Source organism: Hermetia illucens, chromosome 4, assembly GCF_905115235.1.
Source record: "Hermetia illucens chromosome 4, iHerIll2.2.curated.20191125, whole genome shotgun sequence".
Lineage (NCBI taxonomy): Eukaryota > Metazoa > Arthropoda > Insecta > Diptera > Stratiomyidae > Hermetia > Hermetia illucens.
Window position 1 is genome coordinate 32,652,915 of NC_051852.1, and position 20,714 is coordinate 32,673,628.

The 20,714-nt window shown below is 43.1% G+C and overlaps 1 protein-coding gene across 1 annotated transcript; it reads left to right on the top strand.

Moving 5' to 3' along the window:
• Window positions 1-12,661: 12,661 nt before the first annotated feature.
• Window positions 12,662-13,348, top strand: LOC119654613 (general odorant-binding protein 99a-like). Its single transcript, XM_038060086.1, has 2 exons — window positions 12,662-12,799; window positions 12,869-13,348. Exons 1-2 carry the CDS (start codon window positions 12,761-12,763, stop codon window positions 13,238-13,240), a joined length of 411 nt encoding a protein of 136 aa, XP_037916014.1. The 5' UTR covers window positions 12,662-12,760; the 3' UTR covers window positions 13,241-13,348.
• Window positions 13,349-20,714: the final 7,366 nt, after the last annotated feature.

A 20,714-nucleotide genomic window follows, 5' to 3' on the forward strand; every position in this document is an offset into this window, starting at 1 on the left:
ATGACCTCAAGTCGGGAAACGCTCGACGAATCTCTGGTGCAACAAGGGCGGTAAGATATTGTACCCACCCCCGCCGTTATTTCGTAGTAGAGGCGGATGATGAAGAGGTTTATTTCTTCAGTTCACTTCATGAGCTGCCCACGCGAACCTACTGAAATGGTCACCACAGATTGGTGCGAAACAGGCGGAGCAATGCCCGTTATCGTCGCGACGCCTAGATGTCTAACCGCCCCGCGACTAGCGGTTTCGATGCCGTCCGATACGAGAGCCCGACCCAGTCACCAAGTCAGACGACTCCAGCCGGTTATCCGTACAGGACCTCAAGTTTCTCCTTCTTCTCATTAAATAGATTTACATTTTATACCTAACTGCCAGGTGTAGTGATAGCTTCCTCATTGAATAACCTGCACGATTGCAATGTCCTACACTTTCCTCACCTACCCCCTAAGACGCTGCGGTGGCGTACAGCCATTCAGACTGAAGCTATGCACCCTTCCTCCTTTCACAACCGGGGTTGGGACCGGCTACGGCGAAGTTATTACTATTATTATTATCTTTTCAGAGTAGGGCAGGGCTTCTCAGAAAATTTTAGACGAAGCAAAAAAACGATAAATATGGCGCACAAGGGTGACTAATGTGTAATCCACATCCATATATATATCTAAAGTGAATTTTTTCAGCAAAACTGAGAACATCGTTGTATCTGCCTTCGCTAATCAAGCGTAAATATATTTCCTAATCTGATCCGATTCTGGTACAAATGTCGGTTTTATATCAAAGATTTCTTTTAGAAAGGGCAAGGACGTGAAGCCGAATATTATCAAATGATCCTTTGCAGTAGGCAAGGATATTTACGATGTCCAGTTGACGAGGTCGGAGATCCACCTGTTACTGGTACCTTCTCTGCAGCCTATCATGGAGTCGTTTAGCGTTTTCCAGATCATGTGTGGTAACCGTTATAGCGACGGATGCGTCGATTCTGCGCTTGCGCGAGGAGGGTCGACTCTACCGATTTATAGAGTGCAGCTGGATGCTTCGAAGCGGTGGCAAAACAAACTTTAATTTCGGGTCTGCGTGGATCTTTAGTGAATGTTTTTCCATCATGGATTCTAGTAGCCACAGTGAGATAATGATTGATTGAAGTTCTTTAGTATGTGCAGTGTATTTCAACCGGGTTTATCGTTAGAGGAAGCATCATGACAAGCAATTCAAATACTCGTAAGCTGAATCGTGGAATAAATGTGGTCTTTTGAATGTCCTCAGATGTGACTTGTGCTCTTATTATGTTTGGTGAAACGATGAATGTATGCGATTGGTTGCTTGTAAGAAATTGTGGAAATTGTCAAATAATTTAGTCCCATCGTGAATTGCGACGTCCTTACTTACCAGCTGAAGAGGGTTGACTGTAAGTTTTTTGGAGTTTCACATATCCTTTTCGTGAGCTTACGCTCTAAAACTCTCTAGGCGTAAGAGTGTCTGGGTCGATAGTCGTTGCACGTTTCAAAACTGGTCAACCTCATTTAATGATGTAGATACGCATCTACCATTTTCACCTTCGATAACTTTGGAGGCTTTGAATTTTGAATTCTTTCAGGCGATCTTAGTACTCCATATTATTTTATATTGACGGGACGGTCAGCAGTGGTTCTTGTGTAATACCCACGAAGATGCAGAATTATTCGGTTTCTAGCCCTCTTATTGCAAATTTTGGCGAAGGTGATTGCTCGGCAAGGTTCGGGAAATCAGTTCCTGTGCATAGGCTGAATGACAACTGTGAGCACATATTTCTGACAACGTGGAAGGCTGAGTTTCAAACACTCCTGAAAATGTAGATAAAAGCTAGTGCAAATAATTTGAATTGATTCGGATCCACATTTTTTAGTATAAAAGAGCTAGAAGTGATATAAATACCAGCTTCAATATCGATAAGCAATTTTAAGCGAGTCCTATCTGTAATGGCAAAAGAATCTTACGTCCGCCCTTCCCTTCATCTCAATATAAGAGAACGATTACAGTTTCTTAAATTTGGGCGATCTTTCCAATTACATGGTTCGGCATTGTCTCAAGATTACCGATCAACACGAGAGTAATTTGCCTTAGCCTGATTGACTTAGAACTTCTCCCTTCCGTTCCTGACAATGGTTTAGATGAGTTTTATCTAAATTTCACTCTAGGCAATGTACGAACCAAAAGAATTAAGTAATCTCATTTATTTGTTGTAGCATTCTAAGGCATTTAGTAACTCTTGCACTAGCTCTCTCTACTGTGCTGTAGTTATAGATACTATATAAGCGCAGCCTAGTTGTCATACTGTCTTGTGGTATCACTAGCTTGGGATACCGTCCTTCGCATTCTGCCTTACGTATACCTTCGAACGTTTCGAAAATTGCTCTGTTCGCCTATACTCGTATGGGTAAATAAAGAAGGATCTTGACTAAGGGGATGTTGAAATAAAAAGAGTAAAATTAGTAGACTACTCACATTGGATCCTTGTGGTATTCTGGAGGAAGGGCAAAAGACGCAGCATGATGAGTAGCTAAAAAGCTAAAGGGCGAGCCATTTTTTGAATGATAGGGGATCATTGAATGACGTGAGTTTCGTCCGAATTGAGATGTTATTTACAAAGTCGAAAGCCTCAGAGACGTCCATGAGAGTAAGGTGCACTTCCTACCAAAAGTTGAGACATTTGCCCACGAAGCTTATGATGTTTGGTAGGTTGATAGCAGTGAACGTTTAATAAAGCCATGTTGCTGATTAGCTATAGGGTGACCCAAGTGGAGCAGGAAAAGGAATAGAGGAACGAAATGCGTTGGTAATCTTCATCATCATCATCATCATCAACGGCGCAACAACCGGTATCCGGTCTAGGCCTGCCTTAATAAGGAATTCCAGACATCCCGGTTTTGCGCCGAGGTCCACCAATTCGATATCCCTAAAAGCTGTCTGGCGTCCTGGCCCACGCCATCGCTCCATCTTAGGCAGGATTTGCCTCGTCCTCTTTTCCTACCATAGATATTGCCCTTATAGACTTTCCGGGTGGGATCATCTTCATCCATACGGATTAAGTGACCCGCCCACCGTAACCTATTGAGCCGGATTTTATCCACAACCGGACGCTCATGGTATCGCTCATAGATTTCGCCACTGTGTAGGCTACGGAATCGTCCATCCTCATGTAGGGGGTTCAAAAATTCTTCGGAGGATTCTTCTCTCGAACGCGGCCAAGAGTTCGCAATTTTTCTTGCTAAGAACCCAAGTTCCCGAGGAATACATGAGGACTGGCAAGATCATAGTCTTGTACAGTAAGAGCTTTGACCCTATGGTGAGACGTTTCGAGCGGAACAGTCTTTGTAAGCTGAAATAGGCTCTGTTGACTGACAACAACCGTGCGCGGATTTCATCATCGTAGTTGTTATCCGTTGTGATTTTCGACCCTAGATAGGAGAAATTGTCAACAGTCTCAAAGTTGTATTCTCCTATCCTTATTCTTGTTCGTGTTTGTGTTTGACCAGTGCGGTTTGAAGTTGTTGGTTGATTCGTCTTCGGTTCTGACGTTGCCACCATATATTTTGTCTTGCCTTCATTGATGTGCAGCCCAAGATCTTGCGCCGCCTGGTCGGTCTGGATGAAGGCAGCTTGTACGTCTCGGGTGGTTCTTCCCATGATGTCGATATCATCAGCATAGGCCAGTAGTTGGGTGGACTTGAAGAGGATCGTACCTCTTGCATTCACCTCAGCATCACGGATCACTTTCTCGAGGGCCAGGTTAAAGAGGACGCATGATAGCGCATCCCCTTGTCGTAGACCGTTGTTGATGTCGAATGGTCTTGAGAGTGATCCTGCTGCTTTTATCTGGCCTCGCACATTGGTCAGGGTCAGCCTAGTCAGTCTTATTAATTTCGTCGGGATACCGAATTCTCTCATGGCCGTGTACAGTTTTACCCTGGCTATGCTATCATAGGCGGCTTTAAAGTCGATGAACAGATGGTGCAACTGTTGTCCATATTCCAACAGTTTTTCCATCGCCTGCCGCAGAGAGAAAATCTGATCTGTTGCTGATTTGCCTGGAGTGAAGCCTCTTTGGTATGGGCCAATGATGTTCTGGGCGTATGGGGCTATCCGGCCTAGCAAGATAGTGGAGAATATCTTATAGATGGTACTCAGCAACGTGATACCTCTATAATTGCTGCACTGTGTGATATCTCCCTTTTTATGTATGAGACAGATTATGCCTCGTTGCCAATCGTCAGGCATTGATTCGCTGTCCCATACCTTGAGCACAAGTTGATGAAGCACTTGGTGTAACTGGTCGCCTCCATATTTAACCAATTCGGCTGTAATTCCATCGGCTCCTGGCGACTTATGATTTTTTAGCCGATGAATTGCACGGACTGTTTCTCCTAAACTTGGTGGTGGCAGTATTTGTCCGTCGTCTTCAGTTGGCGGGACCTCCAACTCGCCGATGTTCTGGTTGTTCAGTAGCTCATCAAAGTACTCAACCCATCGCTCTAATATGCCCATTCTGTCGGAAATCAGATTTCCCTCTTTGTCTCGACAGGATGAGCATCGAGGTGTATAAGGGTTCATCCTGCTGACTTGTTGGTAAAACTTCCGCGCCTGGTGTGGTTGCTCCCTGTACTTTTCTAGTTCACAGACTTGTTGGTTCTCCCAGGCTTCCTTTTTCCGTTTGTAAAGTCGCTTCTCCGCTCGGCGGAGTTCGTGATAAGTCTCTGCGCGTGCCCGCGTTCTTTGAGAATGCAACATTACTCGGTATGCGGCATTCTTCCGTTCCGTTGCTAGCTTACATTCATCGTCAAACCAGCCGTTCCGACTCCGTTTGCGGCTGGGGCCAAGTATGTTTGTGGCCATATCCATGATAACGTTCTTCAGGTGGTGGTGAAGATCATTAGTTGATGCTTTATCTCCAGGTCCTCTGTTGACTGCGGTTATTGCAGCATCCATTTCCCTTTTATAGGTGTCGCGGAGGGCTGTGTTGTGGATGGCTTCAGTGTTCACTCTCACCTGATTGTCAGAGGGGATTCTAGGTGGTATTGTTATTCGAGCTCGGAGCACTATGCCAACGAGATGGTGATCCGAGTCTATATTAGCCCCCCTATATGTTCTGACATTCATCAAGGCTGAGAGGTGGCGGCGTTCGATCAACACGTGGTCAATTTGGTTGAAAGTGGTCCCGTCTGGAGAGGCCCACGTATGTTTGTGGACCGCTTTCCGCGTAAACCAGGTACTTCCAACAACCATTTCGTGTGACCCTGCTAATTGAATAGTCCGCAGTCCGTTATCATTTGTTTTTTCGTGTAAGCTATGGGAGCCAACGTATCGCCTGAATACGGGCTCCTTCCCTACTTGGCTGTTAAAATCCCCAAGTATGATTTTGATATCATATCTGGGACAGGCTTCGAGGGTTCTTTCTACTGCCTCGTAGAAGGTATCCTTCTCCGACTCTGCAGTCTCCTCTTTAGGGGCGTGAACGTTTATGAGGCTTATATTTCTCAACTTGCCTCGGAAGCGCAGAGTGCATAGCCGTTCGCTTATGTTTTCAGAGCCGATAACAGCAGGTTTCATTTTTTGGCTGACTAAGAAACCTACTCCGAGCACATGGTTTACTGGATGACCGCTATAATATATGGTGTAGTGGCTCTTCTCCAGGAAACCGGTCCCTGTCCATCGCATCTCTTGTAACGCTGTTATATCAGCCCTATATTGGGACAATTTATCGGCTAGCTGCTCATCACCTTTATCTCTGTACAGGGAGCACATGTTCCATGAGAAAATGATGCGCAAAGCGTTAATCCGTTGTCGTTGCCGGGTTCGTCGTTGTAAAATCCATCCTGTCCGAGGCTCCTTTCGTGGCTCCGTAACATCGGTTTTCTGTGTAGGGTTGTCAGCCCCACCCAACCTCCAACCTGGAGGACCAGTTGGTACAGTTTGTCCCGTTTTTAGGCGCGGGAGACTCGCCTTCATCCTTCTCCGTCTGCAGCTTTTCGTCAAGAAAGAGCTCCCAGCGGTCACCACGTGGAGGTGGAGATAGGGTTTGGTAGTAGAGCTGTTGGTGTTAGTTCAGCAGGCATTTCCCAGGTTTTATGCTCCATCGTGGGTACCAATCCACGTTTCGCCCCGGGACCTATACTACCCTTTGACCAGCTTGGTTGGTTGGTAATCTTCAGGGAGAATAAAGTCATCATCTTTGTGTGTAAAGCTTATGGTAGCTTTTTACCGCATACTTGGAGAGTGGCAATTTTCAAGGTTTCTGCTAAAAATTATGCAGAAAGAGATTACGGTATTGACTGATTTTGTTGAAAAGAGGTTAAGAAAACTACCCAACATTGGCGTTAAATCTGTCAAAGGGATACTTGACCAAGAGAGAAGTAAGGAAGGGCTTGTCAGGCGGAGATACAAGAAGAATGATAAAATGGCGTACATATCGAATTAAGATAATTACATAATAAGTTACCTTATAATTAAGAGGAGTCAGTAGAAAAATCTGTGAATTAGGTGAAAACGAAAAATGGTTGCTGGTACCACAGATGTGAGACCAAAAGGACTTGAAATTTCTAAATACAGGGTGCGGCAGCATAACTTCCTTTTTTCAAAACTCAATAAAAGCTATTGTACGCATCGGAAAATATTTATTTATTTTTTATAATGTAGGTACATGTCTAAAGATTTTATTTACATTGTTTTGAAGACCTGTTAGGTGACGTCCCCTATTCTCCATACATTGCGTAAACCGATTTCTGGCGTTTGTCATGACTCTTGTTAGCATAGCAGGTGTTATGTTGGCAATTTCTTCTTGGATGTTGGTCTTCAAATCTTGCAGGCTTCTTGGACGGTTCACATAAACACGGGATTTCAAAAAACCCCAGAAAAAAAATCACAAGGGGACAGATCGGGAGGGCGTGCCGGCCATTCCAAATCGCCTCTAATTGAGATAAGGCGCTCCGGAAAGTGTTCCCTCAAAACAGCCATCGATGCTCTTGAAGTGTGTGCTGTTGCACCGTCTTGTTGGAACCAAGTGTCCCCCAAATCCAAATTTTCTAGCCGTGGGAAAAAAAAATTCGGTAGCATGTTTACATACCGGTCCGAATTCACTGTCACTGTAATCTCATTTTCCTTAAAAAAACAGGGACCAATAATTCCAGCTGAGGAAATTGCACACCACACTGTGACTTTGACTTTGGGTGAATGCAAAGGCTTTTGATGTAATTCTCGAGGGTTGGTGTCAGCCCAGTAGCGCATGTTTTGTTTGTTAACCGACCCACACAAATGAAAATGGGCTTTATCGCTAAAAAAACAATAGCACCCTCGGGAACGACATCAAGAAGAAGCTCACACGCGTTCATCCGAGAATTGAAGTCACGTTCTGAAAGTTCCTGCACTATCGCCATCTTATAGGGATGAAAATGAAGATCATCACGAAGAATTCTTCTCCCAGAACGATCGGATAGTCCAAGGGCAGATGCGTAGTTGCGCGCAGAACGCCGTGGCGATCGCAACATTGACGCTCTCACTGCTTCAATGTTCTCAGGTGATTTAACGGGCCGAGGGACTCCAGTTCTTCCTTTTGTCGCACTTGCAGTTTGTCTGAATGTAGTGACCCATGTAACAATTGATTTGCGGTCTGGGACGGGAGCCAACGGGGCTAAATTAAAGCGACTACGAAATGCACGCTGTGTTGCAATAACCGAACATCCGCTTGAAAAGTAAACCTCAACGGCAAAGGTACGCTCCTCACTATTCCAACGCATGATGGCGACTGAACTGTGTCGGGACAAAACTTTACAGTATCCCCTCTTGAACGAGACCACTAGCGCTCCGCTATGACATCAACTAACTGAGTGGCGCGCATTTTAAAAAAGGAAGTTATGCTGCCGCACCCTGTACCAATGCAATCCCAAAACTGGTAAGGATCCTAGTGATCGGCGAAAGGTTCAAGCATAGGATTTAAGCGGAAGGATATCAAAAACGGCGTAAGGAGGAGCATGTAAGACGAATTAAATGCCCACACTGGCGGGTTTGAGGTTTTAATTCTTTTTTGTTAAATTGAAGATCGACACAGGTGTTCATGAAGGTGGATGAGGGGAAGAGAAAATATGAGTTCAAACACTCATTTGAAGAATTTCTTGCTCAGGGGAGAGTGATTGTGAGAGAGTAAATACACGGAGGAAATAGTAAATATGCTTATGTCGAATGGCGAAGTTTTTTGGGTGTCACAGTTTTCAGGGAAAAAGGAGGGAGGAAATGTCTCTAGTTCTGGTAAAAATATCTAAAGTGAAGAAGAGGTTAATTTGTTTACGGTAAGGTGGGCAGATTTCATGAAAATTGTGTAGGAGTTTATTCTTTTGGCAATATATGTAAGCCTTACACTCATAAATGGTGCATAATGCATCCTTTATTAGAGTTTAATTTAAACCACCTATGGCCAGAATTCATAGAAACATGCCGATTGATGTCGTTGTTTTTAAATTACATTCTTGTCAGCCTTTCGTTGGATGGGATGCGATTTCAGCATCTGCTATAGACGTTTCAGATCACCTACTCGTGCATGGGTACCTCGCAAAATTTTTAGGTACTTTTAGAACCCTGTTTCGGTCATAGCTTGGATTCGACACTTGTCTAATCCAAATTTCATCCGAATATCTAGCTCGGTCTGAAGTCATCAAATTACCGGACTAGTCAAATGAGCAACACAAGTACTCCACCTGTAAAGCCTTCCAAGAACCCAGTAGTCAAGAGAAGCTTAGTAACTGGAGATGGCGACCCAATTTATAATGAGGCTTTGACCGCATTCCAGGTCGCATTCACAGAATATGCTGAGATTCTCCAAGACGCTAGGCCAAAGATCGCAAAACTAAAGTTTACTTTGCCAACTGCTAAAATCATTGCTGCCGTTGATAGAATTTTGGCTGATCGTTTGGCTAGCGAGCTTACTGCTACAAAGGTTCACCGCCTGATCTACGTTGCAGCTGCCACGGTTATTCGCTTCCATAATCAAAATCTTGGAGCGAATAACAGAGATATGCGCAGGAGGACTTTACCCTTCTGGGTATTTCGGCTCAATAAAAGAGTCGAAAAGTTGAGAAAGGAGATTGGCCGTGTCACACAAGCACTTCTTGGAAATTCATCACCACATGCCAATCGGAGATATTTTCGAGGTGCTGAAGTAGAAACTTGCGGAATGTTCCAATCGCATCCACAGGTATCAAAATAGCTTTCAGCGAAGGACAGAGAACACCTTGTTTTTTCAGCACCAACGGGGATTTTATAAAAATCTCACCAACTCAAGTCGGGAAAGTAACCTCGATCTGGATCAGGCATAAAACTTCTGGAGAAGTGTTTGGAGCAAACCTAGCCGTTGCAACTTAGAAGCAACGTGGCTCCCACACCTTATGCGTTCATGCGAGGCCCTCTCCGAAATGACCATGCCTAAGATTACTGAAGCTGACGTAAAAAGCAGCCCTTAAAAAGGCAGGTAATTAGAAAGCGCCAGGAGTTGATAAAATTCATAACTTCTGGCTGAAGCGGTTCAAGAGCACTCACAAGGCATTGACAAATCATATTAGTTAGATGGTTGTCGATCCGAAATTAGTTTCACAATTTTTCACCAAGGAGATAACTTTTCTCATCCCCAAAGAACATGGTGCCTCTTGCCCTTCAAACTGTCGATTAATTACTTGTCTTCCTACCATCTGCAGAGTCTTGACTTTAGTTTAATGCGCGAATATCTCAAAACATCTTGATGTTGATAAATTGATAGGTGAGGAGCAAAAAGGATGCGTAAAAGACTCCTGGCGCTGTAAAGAAAAGCTTGTAATCGATACAGCCACTGTAAAGCAGGCTGTCTAATGAAATATCTCGACAGCCTACATCGATTATAAATCAGCCTTTGACTCCATATCACATTCGTGGTTACTACGCTTGTACAAAGTCAACCCGAAAGTCGTTCTTCTCCTCAGAACAGTGATGAAGAATTGGAGCACGAAGCTATCGGTATCCTCACAAACATCAGGAGAGATATCAATCAGGCGTGGCATTTTCCAAGGTGACTCTCTAAGCCGACTGTGGTTTTTGTTTGGCTTTGAATCCGCTATCCCCCGAGGCAGGTTCATCCAATCCACGGCAGAGTTTGAATGATGCATTCAGAAATTTGGACATAGCAGTCCATATCCGCCATTGGACGTTTTCCAGGTCAGTCTAATTCCACGGCAGTATTCTGAATACATAAGCCAGTGAAGCGATAGCAATCGAATTCAATGCACTTTATTCTTCGTCGAGAAATGCGATTTCAGCATCAGCTTTATACGTCTCCATGAACGTGGAGCTTGAATGTGGATCCAGAAACTTGCCTAAATTATATCCAGTCGATTCTTCTGGGATTTCTACAAGACTTAGGACCTACTATGTGTCTGGATAGCTGAGTGAGAGCGCAAGGCTGTCATCCGGAAGGTGGCGGTTCGAATCTCACTGGTGGCAGTGAGATTTGTGTTGTGATTTGACGTCGGATAGCAGTCGACTCAGCTGTGAATGAGAACTTGAGTCAAATCAGGATAATAATCTCGGGCAAACAGCTGCAGCAGGCGGTACCATTCCCCTGGTCATCATAGCGTCTAGACGTCGGATCGCTTCACGATGAGCGGTGCTGTTCATTATGGGAACCCGACCTCGTCACCAAGTCAGACAAAGTTCCTGCACTTTTCTCATGTACCCTCTGAGATGCTACGACTGAAGCTATCTATCCCTCTTCCTTTCACAACCGGGCTTGGGACCGGTACGGCGGAGTTTTATTATTTTATTAATTTAAATATTTTAATTTTTCTTTCGTTATTATTTTCGGTTTCCTTTCTTAATTTTGTCTAGTTATTAGTTACTGCTGTTTGTGAACTTTAATTTACCATTTTGTGTAATTTGAGCACTGCCTTCTTCTCTCGTCCTCCTTAAGCCTGCAAATCCTTATTAAAAAGGGGCATCATACAATATAATAACCTGCAGATGCGAAGGCAGGAAAAGAACCTCGAGGGTCGCGCCTCATCCTCAGGAGGAACATCGATCGAGGATGTGTTCCGTCGTGGATCCTTCGGTACTATTCCACGCACGCGTTTGGGCCGTTATATTTTTATTTTTAACTTTTCAGTTTTAGTCTGCATGTTAGCCATTCGGTAGGTTCGCGCGAGTACCCTTTTTTGGTTATTTTGCAAGATCTGGTGCGGACTCACGAATCGGAGAGGGAACGTGAATTTTTGTAGAATGACACATGACGCCCGAAGTGTTCGAAGCACCCCCATATTTGTGGGCCTGGCTATCGCAGAGGCATGCAAGCACGTGTCGACGGAGCCCTTCGATGAGGCTTTAGTGTTTGTGGGCGGACCTTCACGGCAATTTCGCAATCTTTTTAGGTTTATGGGAATGATGTCCCTTCTTGGTCGTCTCGGACTATTCAAGATGGTGGGAGTGATGTCCCTTCTTGGTCGTCTCCGGCTTTTCGGAATGGTTGTTGGATCATCGTCAATCTCGTTTGTCATTACAAATATTAAGTGTCCATTTACCAATACCCAACAATGCAACTATCTACTAACTATCAGGTACCGCTAATTGATGGACTTTACAGTAGCAGCAATATTGGCTGCTTCCTCTGTTTTCATACATTCCTTATTGATATCATTGTGATTAAATATTTATGATATTTAAATATTCCTCGCACTTTTACAGAATTTGTGATCAATTCGAATCTAGAGATTTAAGAAATAACTACAGCAGGTTCTCTCCATTTTGATCCAGCTTAGAATAGATAGTAGAATACAGCGTTTCTCTTATTACATCCTTGAGCCTGTTATTGGATAATTGGTTGCAAAATATGGCATTAAGATATGCATTCTCCTGTTAGCAAGATCATTAAAGACTGAGCACCGAATTCTGGATGTCCTCGCATTTTCACGTTTGCTGGAACTCTCTACACCTATGAACCAAATATTTTGGAGACAATTCTGCTTCCAAAATCGTAAGGAGATACATCCTGCCCAAGAAATCTTTGAGTGGTTCAAAGCACGTAAATGTTGTTTGTTTGGGGGCTTTCTTTTAGATTTTCTTGGTAACAAGCTTTTCCCTGAACATGTTGTTGGCCTGTTTCTCGGACTTCATTTGTGAGTACCAATGTTAGTATTTCTTGTAGCCTGTGGCAACATTTTGCGATCCATTTTTTGTCGTCTCCTACCATGCATTCCTTAGAGATTACCAGCGTGCAGACTTGGACAAAGCCTAAGATATAAAGATCTTTATAATGACAGAATAGATACCGTCTTGGCTGAGAAAGCCTGTGTGGAAACAATTGGAGGACAAGTTAAAACGGAGGTTCAAAATCATCCAAAAATTGATATACATGGGCAGAACAGCTGTAAAAAGTTCTGGATTTTGCGGATCCAGTTCAAATCTAACGGAAGCTATATTCAAGTACTCACTCTCACCACTATCGCACTACAGTACATAGTTTCCGCGTACTGGAATCACTAGCAGATTCCACTCGTTTAAATCCGCATACTTTTTAGTTGTATTTGTAAATAACAAAGGAATGCATCAATTTGATAAGAACTAACCATCGAAATACTTGCGTAGTTATTTCTGATAACGGGTTTAAAAAGTGTAATGGTATTTTGGTTACATTCTGGCAGGCACCGAAGAGAGTACGCTTTGTGTAATGCTCCCACATTTCTTATCGTGACCTAGTGTTGTAAACTTCGCTGCCGCCAACATGAAGCTCTTCTTAGTATTCTGGACAATATTCGCGCTGGTAATTATATTTCAACAAGATACTGTCAATTTTTACTTGTGTCAACTAAATAGTGAACATTATTTAAAGGTTTCAGCGGAATGGGTACCAAGAACCAGTGATCAAATGTACAAGGATCAAGCGGAATGCTTCAAGCAACTAGAATTGACAAAAGAAGAACAGGAAAAAGTGAAGAAAGAAGACTTCCCTGACGAGCCAAAATTCCGCTGCTATTTACGGTGTATACTGATGGGCGGCCAAATCTGGGACGATGAAAAAGGATACAACCCGGAAAGAGCATACGCGGAACTACTGAACATACACATGACAGCAGACGTTGAGAATCTAAGAAAGTGCAACACCCAAAATTTACACCATTCCGATTCTTGTACACGAGCGTTCCGAGTTGTGAAATGTTTCGCTAACAATAACTATATCACAAGTATTAAACCCAAAAGCTAATTTATTTTATAATAGGACAACTGTAGAGACTAAGAAATTGATTTAATTTGTAAAAATAAGATGATATTGTGATTTAAATAAACGACGTAAAGATAGTGGTAACATGTATGTGGTGCGTTGTATTGCTCTTCAATAGTTCCAACCAAAACTGTTTAGAGATCAACTTCAAAGAGAGGAAGGTGAAGCGAAATTCCAAAAGGTAGGCATTGGCAAAAAACAACATGCGTTCATAATCTATCCATTGCAGACACCAGTTCAGTAGATAGCAGAGTGAAAAAAGTTCATTTTTCCAGTGGGAAACTGATTTCAAGGCCCTTGAACCGCCTGTCATTTCTAAGAAACGTTGCCCCTAAATGTTATGTTTTGGTAACTTTTCTGGGAATTCTCTACTGGGCCACGAGCGCTCTCATCTAAGAGCGGCTCTGTCAGCTCCAGATAGCAGAAATTCTTTCCCTGCAGCTGATAATAACACTGACCAACAAAATTGAACAGTTTTGAAAAGATGCCAGAAAGGTAATTCGTTGTATTTTGAACATTTTCTTTCAGGGAGTTCCGTCAGGATCTGTGAGAAGACATACCCAAATTATTAAAAAAAATAACTTAAATTGGAAGCTTAGGGTTCCCAATCTTCTATTTTTTGTCAAAAATTTTTAAAAATGTTTCCTGCAATATAGACGCTAGTCACAATTTTTCCTTTTATTGAGAAATACTCTAAAATTTGTTTTTCGTCCCCCAACGAAGAAGAAATAGTAGTGGATCTCTGTAGGATATTTGCCTTCATAGCGGACTTCAGCTAGCGGGATGCACCGATGAACTCTACGCACAACGGCAAAATTAGCCGTTAAAAAATCTGAACGGGAATTCCCAACGTATAGTGTATTTTTGAAAAAATACTTTGCTCAGGTTTTTCCGATGAATACTTTATAGTGCTTCACGACAATGGATTATTTCCAATAAAATGCATTTCATTGTTTTTGGATTATAAACCTCCACTTTTGACTCGCCAACGGCTATTTGTAAATATGGCATGTTATATTCCATGAGGGCTCTATGACAAACTTGCTTTGTCGAAGCCTCTGTGGGCTATAAGACCCATCACGACATTGCGGAATTAACATTTCTATTTCTAGGATAAAACATATTTTATATTTTGTGTAACTGTCAGAATTAGTTTTAACTTTCGCAGCTTCAAAATTTACTCATTAAACGAAAATATCCTCATCTGTTAGGAACATACTATTTCATTTCGCTCTCAAATATCCAGTTGAGTATTCCATGGTGCATTTTGGAACGATCATCCTCAGGATTCTGTGGGAAATATAGCCGCTTTAGGTGTGGTTTTTACGCGGTCTTTATCTTTAACTATTGCGTATCATGAGAAAAAACCTCGTCCAGATTTTGAAGGTCCCATACATTCAGTTCCACTTAATATTCTACGTGCAGATATTCCTAAGTAGACAGTTTCGTACAAACTTCATAACTTCGTATTGATTTTTCAATCAACCATACTTTGCAGGCTTTTATTACTGATGTTTGACTGCAGAAATTTATTCCTTAAATAGATTTTTCTTTGTGAAAGTAGTATCCCTACTGAAGTTTCCTGCCATTATGGCATTCTCTTCAAGTCTATAGTTTTCAACGATCTTTTTTCCTAGTTTACTGAGTGCAACCTATGGGATTCACACCCTGCCTTGATATCTCAAGGGAATATTGTATATGAAATGAGAAAGGGTTTCACCTTATATTCTGGATACGAGATATGAAGAGAGACCGGAACCCTAATTTTGACGGTTTACACCCTAGGTGGGTGGGGCAGAAGAGGAATGTGCAAGATGCAATCCCTCATGAATTTGCTTCAATTCAGTTTACTGACCAGCTTCGCTTTCACCTCCTATGTACTGTCTATATGCAAACCATTCGGAGGGAGGAAGTCGTTTACTAATAAAATCAGAAATTTGGATCTTTCCTTTTACTTTACTAACAATTTATTTTTTTCTGTGAAAGTGGCCTCCTCAGTGCTAGGATGCGAATGTTGGCGAGTGTTTGGTTTGCACTTATGGTGGTTCTCATCGAAAGGATTAGGATAAGCGCAGCATAATTCGATAGAAACTTCTATAATTAAATTAATTAATGAATTCAATAAGAACTTCATCCTATCAAGTTATACTTTTTACATCGGGTGTACGTCGTGAATGATACCAACCTGGAAATGTGCTTTAATGCTTGCTTGCTTTTGTTGAAATAAAAAATACAAAAACCGTTGTTTTTACTTTACTTTACGGCTGAGGATATTGCTAGGAAATTTGGTTAGAACATGTGGTCTATGTATTCCTTTACATATAGGAAGTGGCCTCATTTGATGTTCAGTATAAGGGCAGCCTAAAAGGTTGCTATCAATTGCAGAAATAGAAGGAGGTCTTTCTAACAAGCAATTCGGACATCGTAAAGCGAGATCAACCGTTGACGCAATCAATATTGTAGCTGGTCTGGCACGTTCTGTAATAGACGGAAGCAAATCCTATGCTGCACTAGATGTGAAGAATGCGTTTAACTGTGCAATATTGAAAAAATTGTCGTAACACTAGTCAAACTATAGGCCGGGATATACATTGTTGTTGAATTTCTCCCGGGGGCAAGGCGGTATTGCGATTCGGGTGATAGATTGAAAATATTCCCGACAATTTATGGTGTGCCACAGGGCCACAACGTCCTAGGTCCTTTTGCTATAGCTTTTCTTTTGACTGGGGGAAATTGACCATTGATACGCATCTGGAATCTAAAACACGCATGCCGGACTCTTACCGACTAAAACCTTCCATATTTTCTCCACACTCTCCCCGCGGGACCACCGTCCTGGTATTGCTTCGCGGGACTGTTCATTCTGAAGGAGCTGGTACAGCTTTGCGTGGCATTAATTACAGTAACTTCCCTTCTACGTCTCCGTTGCGCTTCTGCTGCTTTTAGTTGCTGGTGGATGCGTTTCACCATCGCAACTACCGCGTCCCGTGCTGTATTTGATTGCACCGTATACCTTGTTAGATTTTCCACCATTAAATGAGTATTTAATACTGTTTCAAGCTTTCTCTTTGGGCTTTCAAATCGTGAGCAGGCAAAGAAAACGTGTTCTGCATTTTCGACTGCGCCTTCAACGTAGAACAATCGAGCGATTCACCTAGACCACTGTGTCCGGTTAAGAATTGAGTCAGATCGTACCGTGGTACCGGATAGACCGCATACTTATGTCTGGGAGAAGCCTTTGTGTCCACTGGCCATCTCTGCCTGGTCCCATGCTGTTTGCCATGCAGCCAATGACTGCATAAGCTCACTTTGCTTGTCTAGGCTCGCTTCCTGATTCTCGTACAGACGACTTGCCTCATCGAATAGAATATACACCTGGATCATCTTGAAATCACGCATGCTGCCTCATAAGATGTTGTTGGAGAGCGCTTTACCGCCGCTTTGTAAAGAGCACCAATTCCGTCTTGTGCTCGGCAAGCTCCAGCCTGTGGTCTTTAAGCGAAGACTTGATCGTTCGTATAAACTCGTTCGCATATATCTGTATTTCGTCGGGGTGATTAGATATTATGACGACTCCAACGTCATCTGCGAATCTGACGAGAACGGCTTGTTTAGCTACTGGGAGCTGTAAAACGCCATTATACATTAAGTCCCCTAGCAGAGGGTCCAAAACAGACCTCTGCGGATGTCCTAACATTATGGCTTACATCTTCGAATCTTCGTCCGAATAATAAAGTAGCTTCCGCTTTCGGATATTTTGGTATTTGTACCGCGATGAGCGCTTCGATGATTTGGTTCCAGCTGGCAGAATTGAACGCGTTCTTGACGTCAAGAGTCACCAGTGCGAAATATTTCCCTTCGTCGTAGGCTTTCCTGGCCTTCCGAAACCAAAACTGCCTATTTGATAAATAACTGCCACTATCAATTTTGGATATAGCCGGTTATTGATTACCCGCTCGAGGACCTCGCCTATTGTAGTCAAAAGACAGATAGGTCTCTAGGATGTTGGTTCACCTATCGGTTTACCTATCTTCGGGATCAACACAAGCTTTTGTATTTTCTACGGGGAAGGATCCTTCTTTTAGGCAGTCTGTAAATACCAGTGCGAACATGCTTGGTGCCGTTCTCATTGCTAGTTTCAGCGTCTTGTTGGGAATTCGATCAATGCCGGAAGCTGCAGTATCTGGGACCCCTTTCACTGCGTCCAAGACTTCGTCTGTGGTTACTGGGGGTATGTCTTCGGCGCTCATTGGTATCGGGAAGATTGTTTCCAGATGGTGGGGGAACGATGTCGAATACAATAATCTAGCTCACATAATAGGAGGCGACCTTTTGCCTTTTATTGCCAACATAACCGACTTGTACGCTCCTCATCACAGAGCCGCTTGAAGCAATAATTTTTACTTTTCGTGATGGTCCACTGCAACTTTTTACGTGCCTGTTTATATTCGAGGTACCTTTGTTCATACTCTGGCGTGTTTCTTCGGCATTCACACCGCCTTCTTTGCTATTTCAGCATTCCACCAACCATTCGGGTTGCGCTTCTCAGAGTGTGCACGTCTTGGCATGGAAGCGTTACATGCTTGGTATATCTGTTGGGACAGCTGAGATGCTTTTTCTATGGCCGTTCCTGTAAACTCGGTGTTCCACTGCAATACCTCCAGAAATGTATCCTCATCAAGTCCTCTTGATGACGAACCTTCATCAATTGAGGATTAATTGTTCAGGGTCCCTTATCAATAGTAATATATATCGCCTGGTAGTCGCTATGCATATATTCTTCGTTAACATATCAGTGTTGACGCTTGACCAGCGAATCACTTACGAAAGAAAAATCTACAATGGAGCCTAGCTCTCCACGCCTAAAAGTGTTTACGCTTCCGATGTTAACCAGGGGACGGTTAGGCAGGAGAAAACCTCGACTAGGATTCTTCCCTTTTCATTTGTATTCTGGCTTCCCCACTCCATTGCCCAAGCGTTGAAGTCGCCAGTAATAATTTTAGGGATGCGATCTTTGGCGTCTCGCCAGTCTATCTAGCATGTTACAATAATCTGATATTGTCATACTTGGGGCGACATAAAAGCTGTAAATGTAGAGGTCATCGATCTTAACCCTTACAAAATCGTGTTCGCGTTGCTTCATTGCTTGCTGTAAGGCTCGATTACCGCAAGCCAACATGGCCTTCCTATTTATGTCTGTTTCCCAAACGCCGTGATGGAGGCTTTTGTATTATTCGCTGTCAATAGCAACATGGGTTTCTTCCTCATACACTTTCTGTGCTAGCAGGTCCTGGGCAGCCTGGTAGTGATTAAGATCGAGCTGGATGACTTTCATTTACGTGGGACACTTAATGCGATCTTGTAGGCGGTGCTTCCCGTAATGTGGTTGCAATCACGATCTTTGGTTTCCATGCATAGAAGGAAGTGAGGGTTTTTACTGGAGTCCTTCGCCAAATGATTTTCCTCTCCGCGTCTTCGACACAGTTTGGATCTATCAATGGTGCTAGTGCAATCCTTCGCCATATGTCCGAATCCGAGGCATTCAAAATACTTTTTAAATGGAATCTACCACACCCATTTTTCTCGGAAACGGTTATAGTGATTGACACCAAATTCCTTGGAAAGGTGGGAACTGTGAACGCTCACGCATACGGTGAATTACATCATTCTAGTTCAAACTAAGGGGGGGGGGGGCTTCCATATGTGCAAAAGGAAGTGAAATTTTTTTACCAAATAAAGTCATGTGGGAAAGGTCTCGATTAGTACTTTTGGATGCCGATCTTAGTTTTGATATCTATTGGAAAGGTGGGCGGTGCGGGGGCCGAAATTGATCATCGTATATGAAATGAAAAAGGGTGTCGCCTAATATTCTGGGTACGAGATATCAAGAAAGACCGGGACCCTGAATGGTCACGGCTTACATTTACCCACATAAGGCAGGAGAAGAATGTGATTCACCAGGCAATCCGTCATGAATTTCCTTCCCTGGATCGCAGCCCTCGGATTCAGTCCATTTTACTGACCAACTTCGCATTCAACACCCATCGACACGTACATGTACATGTACTGTCTAATAAAATCAAAATTTGAATCTTTATTTTCCTTGTACTTTACTGACAATTTATTTTTCACTGAAAAATGGTTTCCTCAGTGCTAGGATGCATCTGTGACGGGCCTGCGACTCTTGTTCAAAATTCTTTTTTCCACAACACAAAGGAAGTGGACCTCAACCAAAGGTTCGACAGGACTTCTGGATACGCGGGTGACCGAGGAACTACAAGAGAACTGTGGACAAATTGGGGATGATAAGCCCCCGGGAATGGAAGAGATTCCGAATAAAACCGTAACAAGTCGGGGAAGGTTTTCTTTTATAAATACATTTGAGTGTGCATTTGTCCCATTAGTACCTAGCACGTAATACATGGGTGGTTTTGCAGCCAATTACTAAAAATTATAGTAATATACTATTATATATTATTAACTTTGAACAGAGATCTGCATAAAGGGTATTTCGCAGCCTAGGCAGCCTCGTGGTAGCCTCTTGATTTTTTCAGATATTTCGGTTGGATAGTTTCTAAGAAGGGTTCCCTCAAAGAAATTATCATTTTCGACCCCCGCACTCCCTACCTTTCTAACAAATGTTAAAACTAAGACCGGCTTCCGAAAATATTAACGAGACCTTTCATTTGATACCCTACATGACTATATTTAATGAAAAAAAAAAATACGGGGGGGACTCCCCCTAAATTCGACGCAGAATTATGTAACTCACTGAATGCGTGAGCGTTCACAGTTCCCACCTTTCCACCAAATTTGGTGTGAATCGCTACAACCGTCTCCGAGAAAAATGCGTGTGACGAACAGTCATACTTCAGAGCGGCAATATGGGTTTCGGTGAGCGCTTGGGCGGCGTTGATATTTAGTAAATGTTGCGCGCTGGTGACGCTGGATCTGAGGAATGCCCTTAACTCTGCCAACTGCGGTTGGATTGGAGACATCCTAGCTAAACTGAGTGTCCCTGGTTACTTAACTCAGATAATCAGGACTTACTTCTTTGACGGGCCAATATATGTTGTGGCGGCAGGTGTTGTTGAACGTTACTTTTCGGGGTCCCTACTGTGGAACATAATGTATAATGGTGTGCTCGGCGTCCCTTACTACCGATTGTAGGAAAAACAATATCGTCAAAATCCGGGTTGGTAATCATGACGTTGTTCCAAAATCAATCATTAAATATCTAAAGTAATGGTCGATTCCAAGCTGAGCTTCAAAGGGTACCTAGACTACGCGCGAGAAAAGGCAGCGAAGGCTAGTTCATTTCAAACAGTTGTGGCGCGGCAGGATTCGCAGCATTCGAAATTTATTTCGAATGTTGCAAATGCGAACGAATAGATGGCGCGGATCTATCCACTTTGCGGAGCTCGCCACGGGAGTGGAGGACCGGCGAGAAAAGTGT